The sequence below is a fragment of the Anguilla rostrata genome, chromosome 12 (genome assembly GCF_018555375.3).
Source record: "Anguilla rostrata isolate EN2019 chromosome 12, ASM1855537v3, whole genome shotgun sequence".
Lineage (NCBI taxonomy): Eukaryota > Metazoa > Chordata > Actinopteri > Anguilliformes > Anguillidae > Anguilla > Anguilla rostrata.
The window spans coordinates 34,079,956-34,093,548 of record NC_057944.1 but is presented as its reverse complement, the minus strand read 5'-3'; the positions used below and the strand labels follow the sequence as shown (position 1 = coordinate 34,093,548).

The 13,593-nt window shown below is 37.5% G+C and overlaps 2 protein-coding genes across 4 annotated transcripts in view; one reads left to right on the top strand and one right to left on the bottom strand.

Moving 5' to 3' along the window:
- nbeab (neurobeachin b) overlaps window positions 1-2,439 on the top strand; it is a 316,449-nt gene extending 314,010 nt beyond the window's left edge. Inside the window, exon 57 of the mRNA XM_064301505.1 lies at window positions 239-2,439. Within this exon, the coding sequence (XP_064157575.1) occupies window positions 239-329 (91 nt within the window). The 3' untranslated portion in view covers window positions 330-2,439. The remainder of the gene's footprint in view (window positions 1-238) is intronic.
- Window positions 2,440-10,698: 8,259 nt separating this feature from the next.
- dclk1b (doublecortin-like kinase 1b) overlaps window positions 10,699-13,593 on the bottom strand; it is a 74,761-nt gene continuing 71,866 nt past the window's right edge. For 2 of the 3 annotated variants that reach the window (XM_064302201.1, XM_064302205.1), the window contains one exon: window positions 10,699-12,713. In XM_064302201.1, coding sequence (XP_064158271.1) covers window positions 12,498-12,713 — 216 coding nt within the window. In that variant the 3' untranslated portion in view covers window positions 10,699-12,497. The remainder of the gene's footprint in view (window positions 12,714-13,593) is intronic. The other variant, XM_064302202.1, reaches the window with a different exon arrangement.

The following is a 13,593-nucleotide window of genomic DNA, read 5'->3' as shown; positions in this document are numbered from 1 at the left end:
GGGGATGGGGGGGGCACCCAAGAGCTACATCATTGGTCTTGGGGGTGGAGCTTGTGGAATGATCTTTGCGGCCTTGAGCTGAGAGAATTGGTGGAAACCCTTGCGTGCGTTTGACTGAGCCAAAGACTGTAAAAAATGCTAAACTGCTGGGCTGAACTGATGCACTGTACTTCTCCTCACACCCCCTCCTCCCACCCTCCCCCCCCCCACTACCCCCTCTCCACCTATCACCTAACAGGACTCTGATAACGGGCATGGCATCCGGGAGCATCGTGGCTTTTAACATCGATTTTAACCGATGGCACTACGAGCACCAGAACAGATACTGAGAGAGGAGCAAGGCAGAGCTGGCGGAGGGGAAAAGGAGAGAGGGATGCCCCGCCCCTGGCCCCGCCCCTTCCTCCGCCTCTGGCCCCGCCCCCTCCTCCACATGGCAGGACGCAGGCTGAGGTGGAGAAGAGCCCAGAAGCCAGGAACAGAACAAATCCCAGAAGAAGAAAAGGAAAATGAAAACGAGAGGGAGAGAGAGAGAGAGAGAGAGAGAGGGAGAGAGCGGGGAAAAAGAGAGAGAATCTGAAAGACTACGGCCTCTTGCCTCTTGGTGAGCTGTCCATTCCGCTTGGCAATAGACGAGCATCATAAGTCAGAACACCTTAAAAACGATCATTTTCTGTGCGTTTTTGTTTTACACCTGAGCCTCAGCTAAGCTCATCTTTATCATGTGAATCAATTGTAGATCTGTGGGGAGGACTAGGGATGGATTTCCCCTGCAAAGTGCTAATTGGGCGGGGTGGGAATTCTCCTAATCTGAGTGGGGAAAAAAATACGGCAAGGGAAGGAGAATTCAGCGCAAACACAGGAATTCCGAGCTTTTAGAGCATATCGACTTTTGTTCGTATTTTTTCAGAAACTGAAAATACGTAAACAAAATGGCGCCTACAGTGAACAACTTTGATACTTTGTATGGCAGATGCACACCTTAACCTTAGAGGGATACTTTTTTAAAAAGAAAAAGTAAAACCTTGTTAAAAAAAATAAAAATAAAAAAGTATTTCATACACAGGTAGGAGAAAAATATAATTGTGCATGAACTATAAATGAACTATAAATCTGCTGTTTTGGTAGAAAAAGCTGGATTTTCACAGTTAAACTGTTATTATCGGGTGAGGAGTTCTTCATTAGATAACCAAGGCCTTTTCATTACTACCTGTTCAAAGACACCCCCCAGTGCATCCCTCAACTCTGTTTAAAAACGTACTTGTTGTGTGATAACATAGCCACACCCATTTTAATTATCGCCTAGCAGTGGTGATGGTGGTGATATACTGAGTTCATTTTCATGTTTGTTTGTTATAAGGAGGGCCTCAATCACATACTCTGTTAGTGACACATATATACTGTACACAGTACCTTGTAAACACAGTTTTGTTTGCTTAGAAATTAATTTCAGGAGGAAACTATCAAAAAATTATTTTTATTAATTATAAAGGAAACCATCGTTGTGAAACATTCACGTTCACTTCTGAGTCCGTTCTAACGTTATAACTTATAATTTATTCTGTTAAAATGAATGGCGGTGAATAATGGGATTTGCTCTATTTTAAAGTGATTAGCAGCAAAGATAGGGGGTTTACTGTATGTTTAAAGTGAACGGCAGCGGAGGAGGTGAGGTGGTAAGGACAGATGTCTCCTGCTTACAGGTAGGCTCCGACAACTCATCCAGGGTAAAACAGTTTCAAATCCTTCATGTTCCTTGTATATTTGGTGACTGTTTTGTCATAGATGTACATATTGTGTTGGTAGGGCTACGAGGCATGTCATGAGAATGTAATTTTCTCAAGATAACTAAAAAAAAAAAAATTTTAAAAAGAAGAAAAAAATTAATATTCACTCGCAGTCATCTATTTAAGGGAAATTAATGGAAATCTTTGTATTGGCACTTTGCACCAGAAACATATCATTATTTATTGCTGTGATTTACCGATCTGTCATCCACCGTGTATTAGTGGGTTTTAGCACTGAATTCTTTACTCATTGATATTTGTATTTTAAGACTTATTAAAATCACGGGGAAATCAGTGTAGTGACATTCTACAACCACAAAGACAGAAAGCAATATGAGTCTACGGCCTGTGCAGAGATAAGAGGTGAGATAGGGGTATCTTTAGGCATCTGGATTAAACACACACACACACACACGCATACACACACACACGCACACATGTACATGCGCACGCATGTACACACAGCTACACAACTCACAAACCGTTTGACAGGTTTTAATGTCATCCAAAAATGATGGTGAAATATTTTTGGATATGTAAAATCTTAAATACTATCGTAACCATGTTTTATTGCAGAGATGTAAAATATGCCACATGTGTGTGAGTTGAAAACAAAAAGATAAAAAAAGAAAAATAAAATATGCAAAGAATTTGATGATTTGCCTTTTCATTTGCCATGAGTGTTTGTACAGGGACCAGCCCAACGAGGCAGCAGGTGTGCATGCAAGGAACTATGTGGATGATGGGTTGGTGCTGTAAATTAAATTTTATTTATGTACATTCTGCTTTTTTAAACTTTTTTTTTTTTTTTTGCAATGTAATTTGGATTTTACACATGTAGTGGTGGACATTGAAATTATTTGAAACATTCAGTAAAATTGCTAAATGATTTCTGTTAAAATATAGTTTTTTATGTATTTTTTTTTTTTTTTTTGAATTGTTACTTTGCCTTCATAAGTTAATGTCTACCTGCTGTTTTATGTGTGTTGCAAGTTAAGGCAAAATTTACACAGTGTTTGTTCAAGACCGTTTAACATTAACTTATGCCAATATATAAAGATTGACAACTGTAAAATAAATAAAATGGTTTCCTTTTTTGTCGTATTTATAATAAAAAAAATCCAAACCAAAAACAGTGTTGGTCAGTGTTATTTTCTAAAATATTGGTTGCAGTTTAAACTGCCGTGTCATATCATATCTCCAGAAACACCCATATGAGAGACATATTTTTTAAAAAATGAATTAAAAATTAAAATGTTTAATTTACTATTTTGATATTTTAAAAAATCCAATTTATTAATCAATCTAAAAGTAAATGGTTGGCACATATTTTGGACATAAGACTATTGTCTTATATAAATTGTTGATTTCCCAACTGAACCACATTTTCCTTCATAAATTTCCCTTCATTTCTTTCACTTCTGTTATTATATGAATGCTAATTACTGTGCATATGAGTCGTGAATAGAGGTTTTTAAAGTTTTAGAATAATTTTCCTTTTGGACATAAGACTATAGTCGTAAGCTATATAAATTTCTGATTTCCCAACTGAACCACATTTTCCATTATAAATTTCTTTAAATGACTTTTTATTGATTTATTTCACTTCGGTTATGATATAAATACTAATTACTGTGCATATGAGTCAAAGATTAATCTTTTGAAAGTTTCAGAAAGTTTTTCCCTTTTTGGACATAAGACTATAGTCTTATATAGACTGCTGTTTTCCCACTGAACCACATTTTTCATCAATTTATTTTTAAATGACATTTTTTTATTTATTACATATTGATTGTGATATAAAGACTAATTACTACATGTGCATTTGAGTGAAAAATAGAGGTTTTTCAAGTTATAGAACTTTTTTCTCTTTTTGGACAGAACACTATAGTCTTATATAAATTGCTGATTTCCCAACTGAACCACATTTTCCTTCATAATTTTTTTAAATGACATTTTCTTCATTTATTTTACCTCCATTATTATATATACACCAATTACTGTGCATATGAGTCAAAAATAGAGGTTTTTCAAGTTATAGAACTTTTTTCTCTTTTTGGACATAAGACTATAGTCTTATATAAATTGCTGATTTCCCAACTGAACCACATTTTCCTTCATAAATATTTTTAAATTACATTTTCTTCATTTATTTTACCTCCATTATTATATATACACTAATTGCTGTGCATATGAGTCAAAAATAGAGGTTTTTCAAGTTATAGAACTTTTTTCTCTTTTTGGACATAAGACTATAGTCTTATATAAATTGCTGATTTCCCAACTGAACCACATTTTCCTTCATTATTTTTAAAAAATGACATTTTCTTCATTTATTTTACCTCCATTATTATATATACACTAATTGCTGTGCCTATGAGTGATAAATAGAGGTTTTCCAAGTTATAGAACTTTTTTCTCTTTTTGGACATAAGACTATAGTCTTATATAAATTGCAGATTTCCCAAATGAACCACATTTTCCTTCATAAATTTTTTTAAATGACATTTTCTTCATTTATTTTACCTCCATTATTATATATACACCAATTACTGTGCATATGAGTCAAAAATAGAGGTTTTTCAAGTTATAGAACTTTTTTCTCTTTTTGGACATAAGACTATAGTCTTATATAAATTGCAGATTTCCCAAATGAACCACATTTTCCTTCATACATTTTTTTAAATGACATTTTCTTCATTTATTTTACTTTCATTATTATATATACACCAATTACTGTGCATATGAGTGAAAAATTAAGGTTTTTCAAGTTATAGAACTTTTTTCTCTTTTTGGACATAAGACTATAGTCTTATATAAATTGCTGATTTCCCAACTGAACCACATTTTCCTTCATAATTTTTTTAAAATGACATTTTCTTCATTTATTTTACTTCCATTATTATATATACACCAATTACTGTGCATATGAGTCAAAAATAGAGGTTTTTCAAGTTATAGAACTTTTTTCTCTTTTTGGACATAAGACTATAGTCTTATATAAATTGCTGATTTCCCAACTGAACCACATTTTCCTTCATAAATATTTTTAAATTACATTTTCTTCATTTATTTTACCTCCATTATTATATATACACTAATTGCTGTGCATATGAGTCAAAAATAGAGGTTTTTCAAGTTATAGAACTTTTTTCTCTTTTTGGACATAAGACTATAGTCTTATATAAATTGCTGATTTCCCAACTGAACCACATTTTCCTTCATAAATATTTTTAAATTACATTTTCTTCATTTATTTTACCTCCATTATTATATATACACTAATTGCTGTGCATATGAGTGAAAAATAGAGGGTTTTCAAGTTATAGAACTTTTTTCTCTTTTTGGACATAAGACTATAGTCTTATATAAATTGCGATTTCCCAATGAACCACATTTTCCTTCATAATTTTTTAAATTACATTTTCTTATTTATTTTACTTCATTATTATATATACACTAATTCTGTGCATATGAGTCAAAAATTAAGGTTTTCAAGTTATAGAACTTTTTCTCTTTTTGGACATAAGACTATAGTCTTATGTAAATTGCTGATTTCCCAACTGAACCACATTTTCCTTCATTATTTTTTTTAAATTACATTTTCTTCATTTATTTTACCTCCATTATTATATATACACTAATTGCTGTGCATATGAGTCAAAAATAGAGGTTTTCCAAGTTATAGAACTTTTTTCGCTTTTTGGTCATAAGACTATATATATATATATATATATATATTGGCTATCCATTGCTGATTTCCCAACTGAACCACGTTTTCCATCATACATTTTTTTAAATGACATTTTCTTCATTTACGTTACTTCTTTTATTTATGTCAGTTCCATTTTTCTATTAAAAAATATGTTCCATCCTAACGCACTTTCCTATATTTTATATTAATTTTCGCTCACTGTTCAATTAATATGATTTCTTGCACATTTTTTAAAAATTACATTATTATATAATTTTTCCCTTTTTTTGTTCTCATATGACAACAGTCTATTTCTCATCATATATTTCAACTTATTTCTATTTATTTATTTCATCTTTTTCTTTTTTGGATATAACTATTTTGCTGTTTTTGGATGTAATAAAATTTTTGTTGTAAATGCTTTTAAGCAATTTTGTTTGCTTGTTTCACTATTGTTATTGAATGAAGATGACTGCCCATCCATATGAACAGAAAATGCCCTTTTCCACTTTCACTATACATGTAAGATTACAGTCTTTTGTATTTCGTTTTGTTTTTAAGACTGATAGACTTTTTTCCATATTCATTTCTACTTTTTTGATATTTTCACTTAACCGTATAGAAGCATCACCAATTTAAAATATTTTTTTTCCTTTTGGGAAGTTTTTTCATTCCAATTTGGCACCTCTTTTTGCAGATTTTACAATTTTTCATCAAACCTGTGTTTAAACTTTCATAAAAAATTTCTCCTGAAACACCCTTTCTTTCAGTTAAACATTCATTTTTTCTGATCCACCCAAATGGAAAAAATTACACACTTTTGATGTTTCAACCAACATCTGTATCAGAATCCCAATAAGAATCTACATGACAATGACTGTATGTGATATATAATGCAATCACTTCTGCACTGCCTAGCGACTACAGTGAGACATTAAGAAATGTTACATTAAGAAATGAATACAAGCTTGCAGCATGCATCTTTTAAAAAAAATTTTTTTTTAACGTATGGCATTATTCGTACCTTTCGAATGTCTAAATATAGTAGATTTACTATGCCTCCATTTCCGGCAGTGTAACTTGCAAGCGAACATGAATGTGGCCAAGCTGAAGAAGTTAGCTTTCAATTTTTCAGATTCGCCTTGAAACTGTTAGCCAGCTCTGTTTCATTTCACTGGTCAATCAAGCTTCAAACTACATACCAGAGATGAGCAAAGTCTGTCTTCTCCCTCGCCCACGATCTTGTTAATGAGTGGTATTACACTGCCCTCTAGCGGTCACCGGTTACATTGCTTCCATTTCTTTTTATTTGAGTGGAGTCACGGCTACATTTGAACGCTGTCATAGGAGTAGCCGTGTGGCTGAAAAAGCACAGTCAGCCCTGCGAGGAGGATGAGACACTAATAGAACTGAGACAGAGAGGGTGCAATGCTACTAAGTTCTGCAGCATTCCCTTTATGGGATTGCAATACACCACACAATATAAAGTCTTGTCGCATGGCAGATAAAATGTTCAATTTTCTCGTGCCAATTTCTGCAACTTTTGCACGTAGAGAAGTAGAGAGTAGAGAAGTTCTAGAATGCCCTTCTCTTGATCTGTGTTGCGAGCGTTACATAAACTTTATATGTGCGTGGTTGGCTGTGGAAGTGGAAGGAAAGATTTTATATTATAAGTACAAAGAGTCCTGATAAGCAGATAAGAAATAGTGGCACATAAGAATGCAAAGCCATTACAAACTCAGTAATTTAAGGGTTAACAGATGTGGCAGTTCAGTGTAGAGGTGAATAGATAAGTGAAAGATGTCTGTTTACTGTCTTCTAACAGTAAACAGGATTGTAACTCAATAATAAATTCCTTTTTCCGGATTTCAAATAAGGCCAACATTTTTTTCACGCAAAATTTCCATCTGCATACAACAGAGACAGTTATAAAACGAGTAAAATAAACAAAAATTAACGTCTGTTTAAGTGTAAATAAACCAACTTCATTCGTATACCAAATACACAGTTATATATTTACCTATTTTAAATGTTCATAAATATGTTCACATTATCGTGGAATTCATTTTATTTGTTAATATAGCAATGGCACAATCAGGTTTCCTATTATTTTACATTGTTCTATAACTACCTGCCCACATGTTGCATAGTTTGTAACGTTTGGATAAAGTCTATAAAACAGTCCATTACCATTTCATTTGTTTTACCGTCTATGGGGAAAAAAACAAACCAAACCTTCTCAGTTTCAGGATGTTTATTCAAGGGTTTGGCTTGCTGCTGAGTGCACCACAGTCAGATGATTGCTACTGAAAAGCAATGACATTTCACTGAATGAAGTTCCGCTTTTATCCCCCCCCCCCCCCCCCTCCCCCACCACCCCAGCCCACCCCCCACCACTCAAACAATTAGACATGAAAAGGTACCATTCGTTAGTCACAGTACAATTAAGAAAATAATAAAAACAGATTTAATGACATCCTGTCCTTTCAAATGCGTTCACATTCAGTAAGCGTTATGTACGTGTATTCGAGCATTTGTAAATGGGCTAATATCAGACAGAAACACCATTCCTCACCTGTGCTTTTAAACCCCTCTGGTCTCCATTTTGTCACTCCCAGATCCAGATCACCTATTCCATAGACAGATGTGTTGGGTATTCCAGACAACTACAAGTATAATGTTCATACCAATGGCTTGAAAGAATGTCTTGCACCAGAAATTTAGTTTTAGACAGTCACATAAAATATATCTTTCTTTTTTTCTCTTTTAATGCAAAAAAAAAAGCGTTGACATCTACAAAATAGCAGATGCTGTAGCCAAGCCAGCATAACATGGCTTTTCTGTGCTTTTTGTTTTTGTTTTAGTTTAACCCCCTGAGAACTGCAGCTCAAGTGTGCTCACCTCACGTCCTGATTCATTTTCCCTTTTTTATTTTGGTTCATTGACATATAGGCCTTCAGAAGTCTGTTAGCAATTCAGCCATTTAAAAAGTGCAGTTTCTGCAACTACACTCTTTCAGCTCTTCCACTAGTTTGTGCAAAATACATCGATTAGAATATGCAGAAAAGAATATTACAGTAAAATACCCAGAAATATTTCTGATCAACGAATCTCTAATCCTTTTACCTGATTAACATTTAATTATTATGTTTTTAGCTTGCACCCTCTTTCAATAAGACAGCGGATTTCATTTCGGACAGCGAAGAAAAATAACACAGAAGCAAGAAAAATGAAAATGATGGGTACAAGGACAAACACACAGGACAGATAAACGACTAGCTCCTTTTCATTTAAACAGCAAACATGCAGGTTGACAGAAAGAAGGCAGTTTAATGGCAGCATGTTGTAGTGAAAAGCTCAGTCGTTGAGTGAAGACACACAGCGCAGTACAGCTAGCATAGTTAGCAATTGAGCACCTCCATTTGCGTAGAGGTCTCACACAAGAGGGGGTCAAAGAAGGCTGGGATTGGCACGCTGGCTGAGTTCGTCAGGAGACTTCTGTCATTTTCGTTGTCGAGGAATTAATTATTTCTTTTTTTAATTTTTAAACTCCATTCCTTCAGTCCCACACATTACTGTGTGTAGCCCAAAGAACATTACTAAACCTTGGCAATGATCAGTTGGATCTTGCAGGTGAATGAAGAGCCAGCTCTCAGAGGGTTAAATTGTGCTGAAGTCAATAAAACGGACATATGAGCCAAATTTTACTCAACTGTCATTTTTTGTTTATCAAAATTATATCTCTGGCAGTTTCTGTAGTCAACAAGTTGTTTATAAACAAAATCTCTAATAAAATTAATTTCTATTTTTTTCCAATCATCAGGGCATAAATCATAAATCACTGAGTTACAGACTGCAAGCGGTAAAACACAAAGAAACAGCAAGTTCACTTTTTAAGCATTGCCCTATTCCGTTTAAGTACTAGAGTTGAAAATCCACACAGCATGTTACATGTGTATAACTCCAATAATTAAGTATATATATTTTAGTGTATATTTAAATTTTTCAATAATACATTTTTTGCTTGTGTATGCTATAAATGTGTATGCTCAGAGTTAGATGAGTATGAATTGTGCAGTTCTGTTCAGGTGAAAAGCTTTCAGGTTTCTGGCTGCCATGTTCTCTGAACTGCTATCAGTGTGCTTCAACATGGGTATTTACTCTCTCACCAACAGATGGCAGCACCATGACACACCCAGCAAACATTTCTACAGACATACTGTAAATACTGCTGCATACACAAAAGCCAGACTTCCTATTGCAGATCATGAATATACAATTATTATTATATATGCATATCATTATATTTTATCATTAAAAACTGCTACTATATATATATATATATATATATAAGCCAAATTAAAGGAATGAATACTTTTGGGGCAGTTTGCAGGGTCAAATGTGGTGATGCACCACTAAGTATTATTCAGGTGGCTACATCTATGGATCTCTGGATCAATTTCAACAGCTAAATCAAGAGGCATTATGTTTTATTTTTTTATGAGAAAATAGTACCCATTTCTGGTGTAGTGGTTCTTGCTACCTGTTGAGGATTTTCCTGGCAAACTACCTTTTCTTGCTCTGAAACACATGCACTCAGATCTGTCAGTCATTCTCATAGAACTACACACTCTGCCACACCTGTATTGTTTCAAAGTACATGAAAATGTAATTTGCATTTGCTATTAAAAGAATATATATGTATAGCAATATAAAAATCATTTCTATACTTTTCCAATTACTTTTTTTTTTTTTTTTACCAGAAACATATCTGTGTAGGAAGTAACCAGACTGAGTCCATCTACAGCTTATATGAAGAGTAATCTTTCTTCCAGTGCTTTACAGGAAATGAAAAGTAATCAAACAGCCGAATGACACCTCAGAAAGCAATGTGGCTAGGCCCCATGCCTGTCACGTGAGTCTGAGTGATGTTTTTTTTTTTTTGGATAGTCACACTCAATCTCGCTATGCCCCCCCATCCCCCAAAAATTCCCACATCCACAAATGTGAGCAACTGCTGCAAAATGTTACTAGTTACAGATGCACCTGCCCTTGCCTGGACTCCTCTTGACACATGCGTGTGTACAGTGCTCGGCCACACGAGGGCGCTCTTGTCTTTAGCTGTTGAAATCGGAACCTTGTTTATTGCAGCACGTTCCGTGCGCGTGCACCCCTGCAAAACGAAACGTTCTGACAAACACGAGTTTTTAAGTCCGGCGCTCTTTTTTCTCTCCTCCGTCGCCTCCCGGCTTTATTAAAAGCACCACAGTTCACATTTCATCGTTTCTCAGCAACATAATATGTAGAAAATACATAAAAGAAAAAGAGAGAGAGAGAAAAAAACAAATCCTCAAAAAAAAAACAAAGAAGATTTTGGTTATCTTTACAAATAAAAAAATGCTACATGTGCACCCCAGGGTGCATAACACTCAAGCACCTCCTGTCCTTCTCCCAGTCCCTCCGCTGGTACAGTACGCAACAGACCCTGCAGCTCAAGGACACACAGCTCCACTTTACTTTACAAGAACCGTGCTCCTGAAACCAAGCCAAACCATAATCAGCTCATATCTACGGGTTTTGAGGGATTTTTAAAAAAGAAAAAAAGAAAAAAAAAAAGAGCAAGGACTTGTGGGAGGTGGAGGCGTGTCTAATGTTTGCTGTGACCAGCTCAGACGAGGGCCACTCACTACAGGGTAATGTTGTTACATTCATTTAACTGCCCTTATTACAACATTTTTTAAATCATCTTTTAAAATCATTACCAGACAAGTTTACAAGTATATTTTTACCATCTGGCTCCTGACATGTTACCTTGTGGCTGTCATACAATCAAAAATACAGAGAGTGCTGAAAGAGCAGAGGATGCTCTCCATTTTAACGGGCCAGTGCAGGTTCAGATTGTGTGATACGGGTACAGTGGGTTACTGGACGGACGAGCAGCAGGGAAGAGCGTGTCTGAACGAGGCCGCAGACGGCTCTCTGTCCCCATGAGGTCTAAAGCACCAAAGAGTATTACAGAGCCACGATGTCACTAAAAACCAGGTGGCCACAAATGACCAGTGAGCTGAGCTCTGGCCACTGCTCCATCGCAATTCGTGTTTTAACAAAGCATGCAGGAAACAAAAGTCTGAAGTGATGGATTTGTGTGGAAGTATTTAGTGCACCCCTAAAGAGAGGGCTCCATGTAGTGATGATGAACTGATGAAATGACATTATCTTTTTACAATACGTACAAAGGCCCTTCTGAGAGCACCTGTGAAAGGACGGCTGGAGAAAGTTGCTGATCTAAATGTTGCTGATCCACCCAACTTTACTACAACCAGGAATACATTTTTTTCTGTCCACATGATGTCCTGTCAGATGGGAGCTGCCTAGCTGCATCTAGGCCTTCCCAAAAATAAACCACAGAAGGCGTAGAGTTCCCCGATGCCTGTCTTTACATTTGGAACTGTCAATTAAAAAAAAACTAAGGCTCTGAAAGTGCGTCATAGCGTGTGAAAAAATCATCAACATAACTGGATCATTAGGGGAGTAGATACCGCTGAAATGGTTTAGACAGCTAGGGGGCGTAGATTTTCAAACGCGTGCATTTAATCACCATATATAGACTGATAAGGGTAGGGGTGTGGAAGGGGGGTTGGGTGACAAAAATGAAATAAAAGAAATCTAACAACCCTCTAACCACAACCCACAGTTTAACATTCAAAACAAAATGACAAATAAATAAACCAATAAACCAATAAATAAATAGCAATGAATAAATAAATAATAAATACAGTATGTGTGTAAATAACAGTAGCATCCTGACACAGTCATGGTTTGTGGGGACGTGTCTGGTTAGTGGGGACTAGGCTGCCTGCACCACCGTGCCTCAAATACGCTGTTGGTTCTGATGCAATGTCCCCACTCCTGCCTTCTGCCCCCGGCTGGCCTACCTCGCCGCCCTGGCCTTCTCTCAGCTGGGTGGGGGTGGGCAGGCGGGCGTGGCGCTCGCCGTTTCGTGGGGGGGGGGTGGGGCTTTAGAAAGGGGAGTTGGGCGAGCGGACCGTCTCGGCGGAGCTGGGGGAGTAGTCCTCGGACTCGGAGGTAAAGTCAGCGGGGGAGGGGCTGGTGGCGGCGGCGGCGGCGGCGGCTGTGGCGGACAGGAAGCTGCTCTGCGGCGGGCGGGGCGCGGGCCTCACATCCTGGTGGCGTCTTCGTCTGAAAACCTGCCTCTCCTTATCAAGAGCGGTGGTCTGGGCGGGACAGGAGAGAGAAACACCCGTCAGAGCTTCCAGGGAGCGCAAAGGATCATGGGATAGAGGAGAGGGTGTTTGGAGGTAGTTGTTTGCACAAATATTCTGTGGGGCCTATTACAGTGTACAACACCAGGGAGCTATATGAGGACGATAGCAGCTGTGATACCCACAGCTCTCAGATTAAGAGGAGCTGTTCTGGTTGTCTGGTCTAACGATTTAAACCCAAGGCTTTAAACTCTGGCCAAGCACACTGCAATCGGAGGGGTGGGGGGCGGGGTTGGGTAAGTGACGCAGTCAGGTGGAACTCAGGGTGTGGAACGTTGAGGTTGGGCGCAGGCCAAGTTTGGGAACATGCAGAGAGCCAGGCGGGGCAGCTGTGTAGGGACGTGTGGGGCCCACCCCCCTCAGAGAACCACACCCCTCCCCAGAGAGGGGGGCCGGCCTCAACACAGGACCGTGACAGAGCCAGTGACACAGGCCATCGGAAACCCACGTCGTTCACAACAAACACAACAGCGTCACAAGAATCACAGGATCCAGATACACCACGTATTACCTCAAAACGGCCTCAAAACAGTAAAGCGCACACACACACACACACACGCGCAGACACACACACCGCGCGCGCACGCACACACGCCATTTCCTTTTGCACGCAAAAGGAGAGGAATCGACTGCACAACCAATCAAAGAGGAGATGGACACTAAGCCAGATGATATGGAGGAAGCTGGTGATGTCACTGTGAGTGATGTCATGAGAGGGCGTGTTCAAAAATACTGAAGCATCAGGAAGCAACGCATGAATTTTGGGGGGGGGGTGGGGGGGTTTGGGGGCAACAGCTCAGAAGCAATGTTTCAGCCCACTGGGGAAGAAACT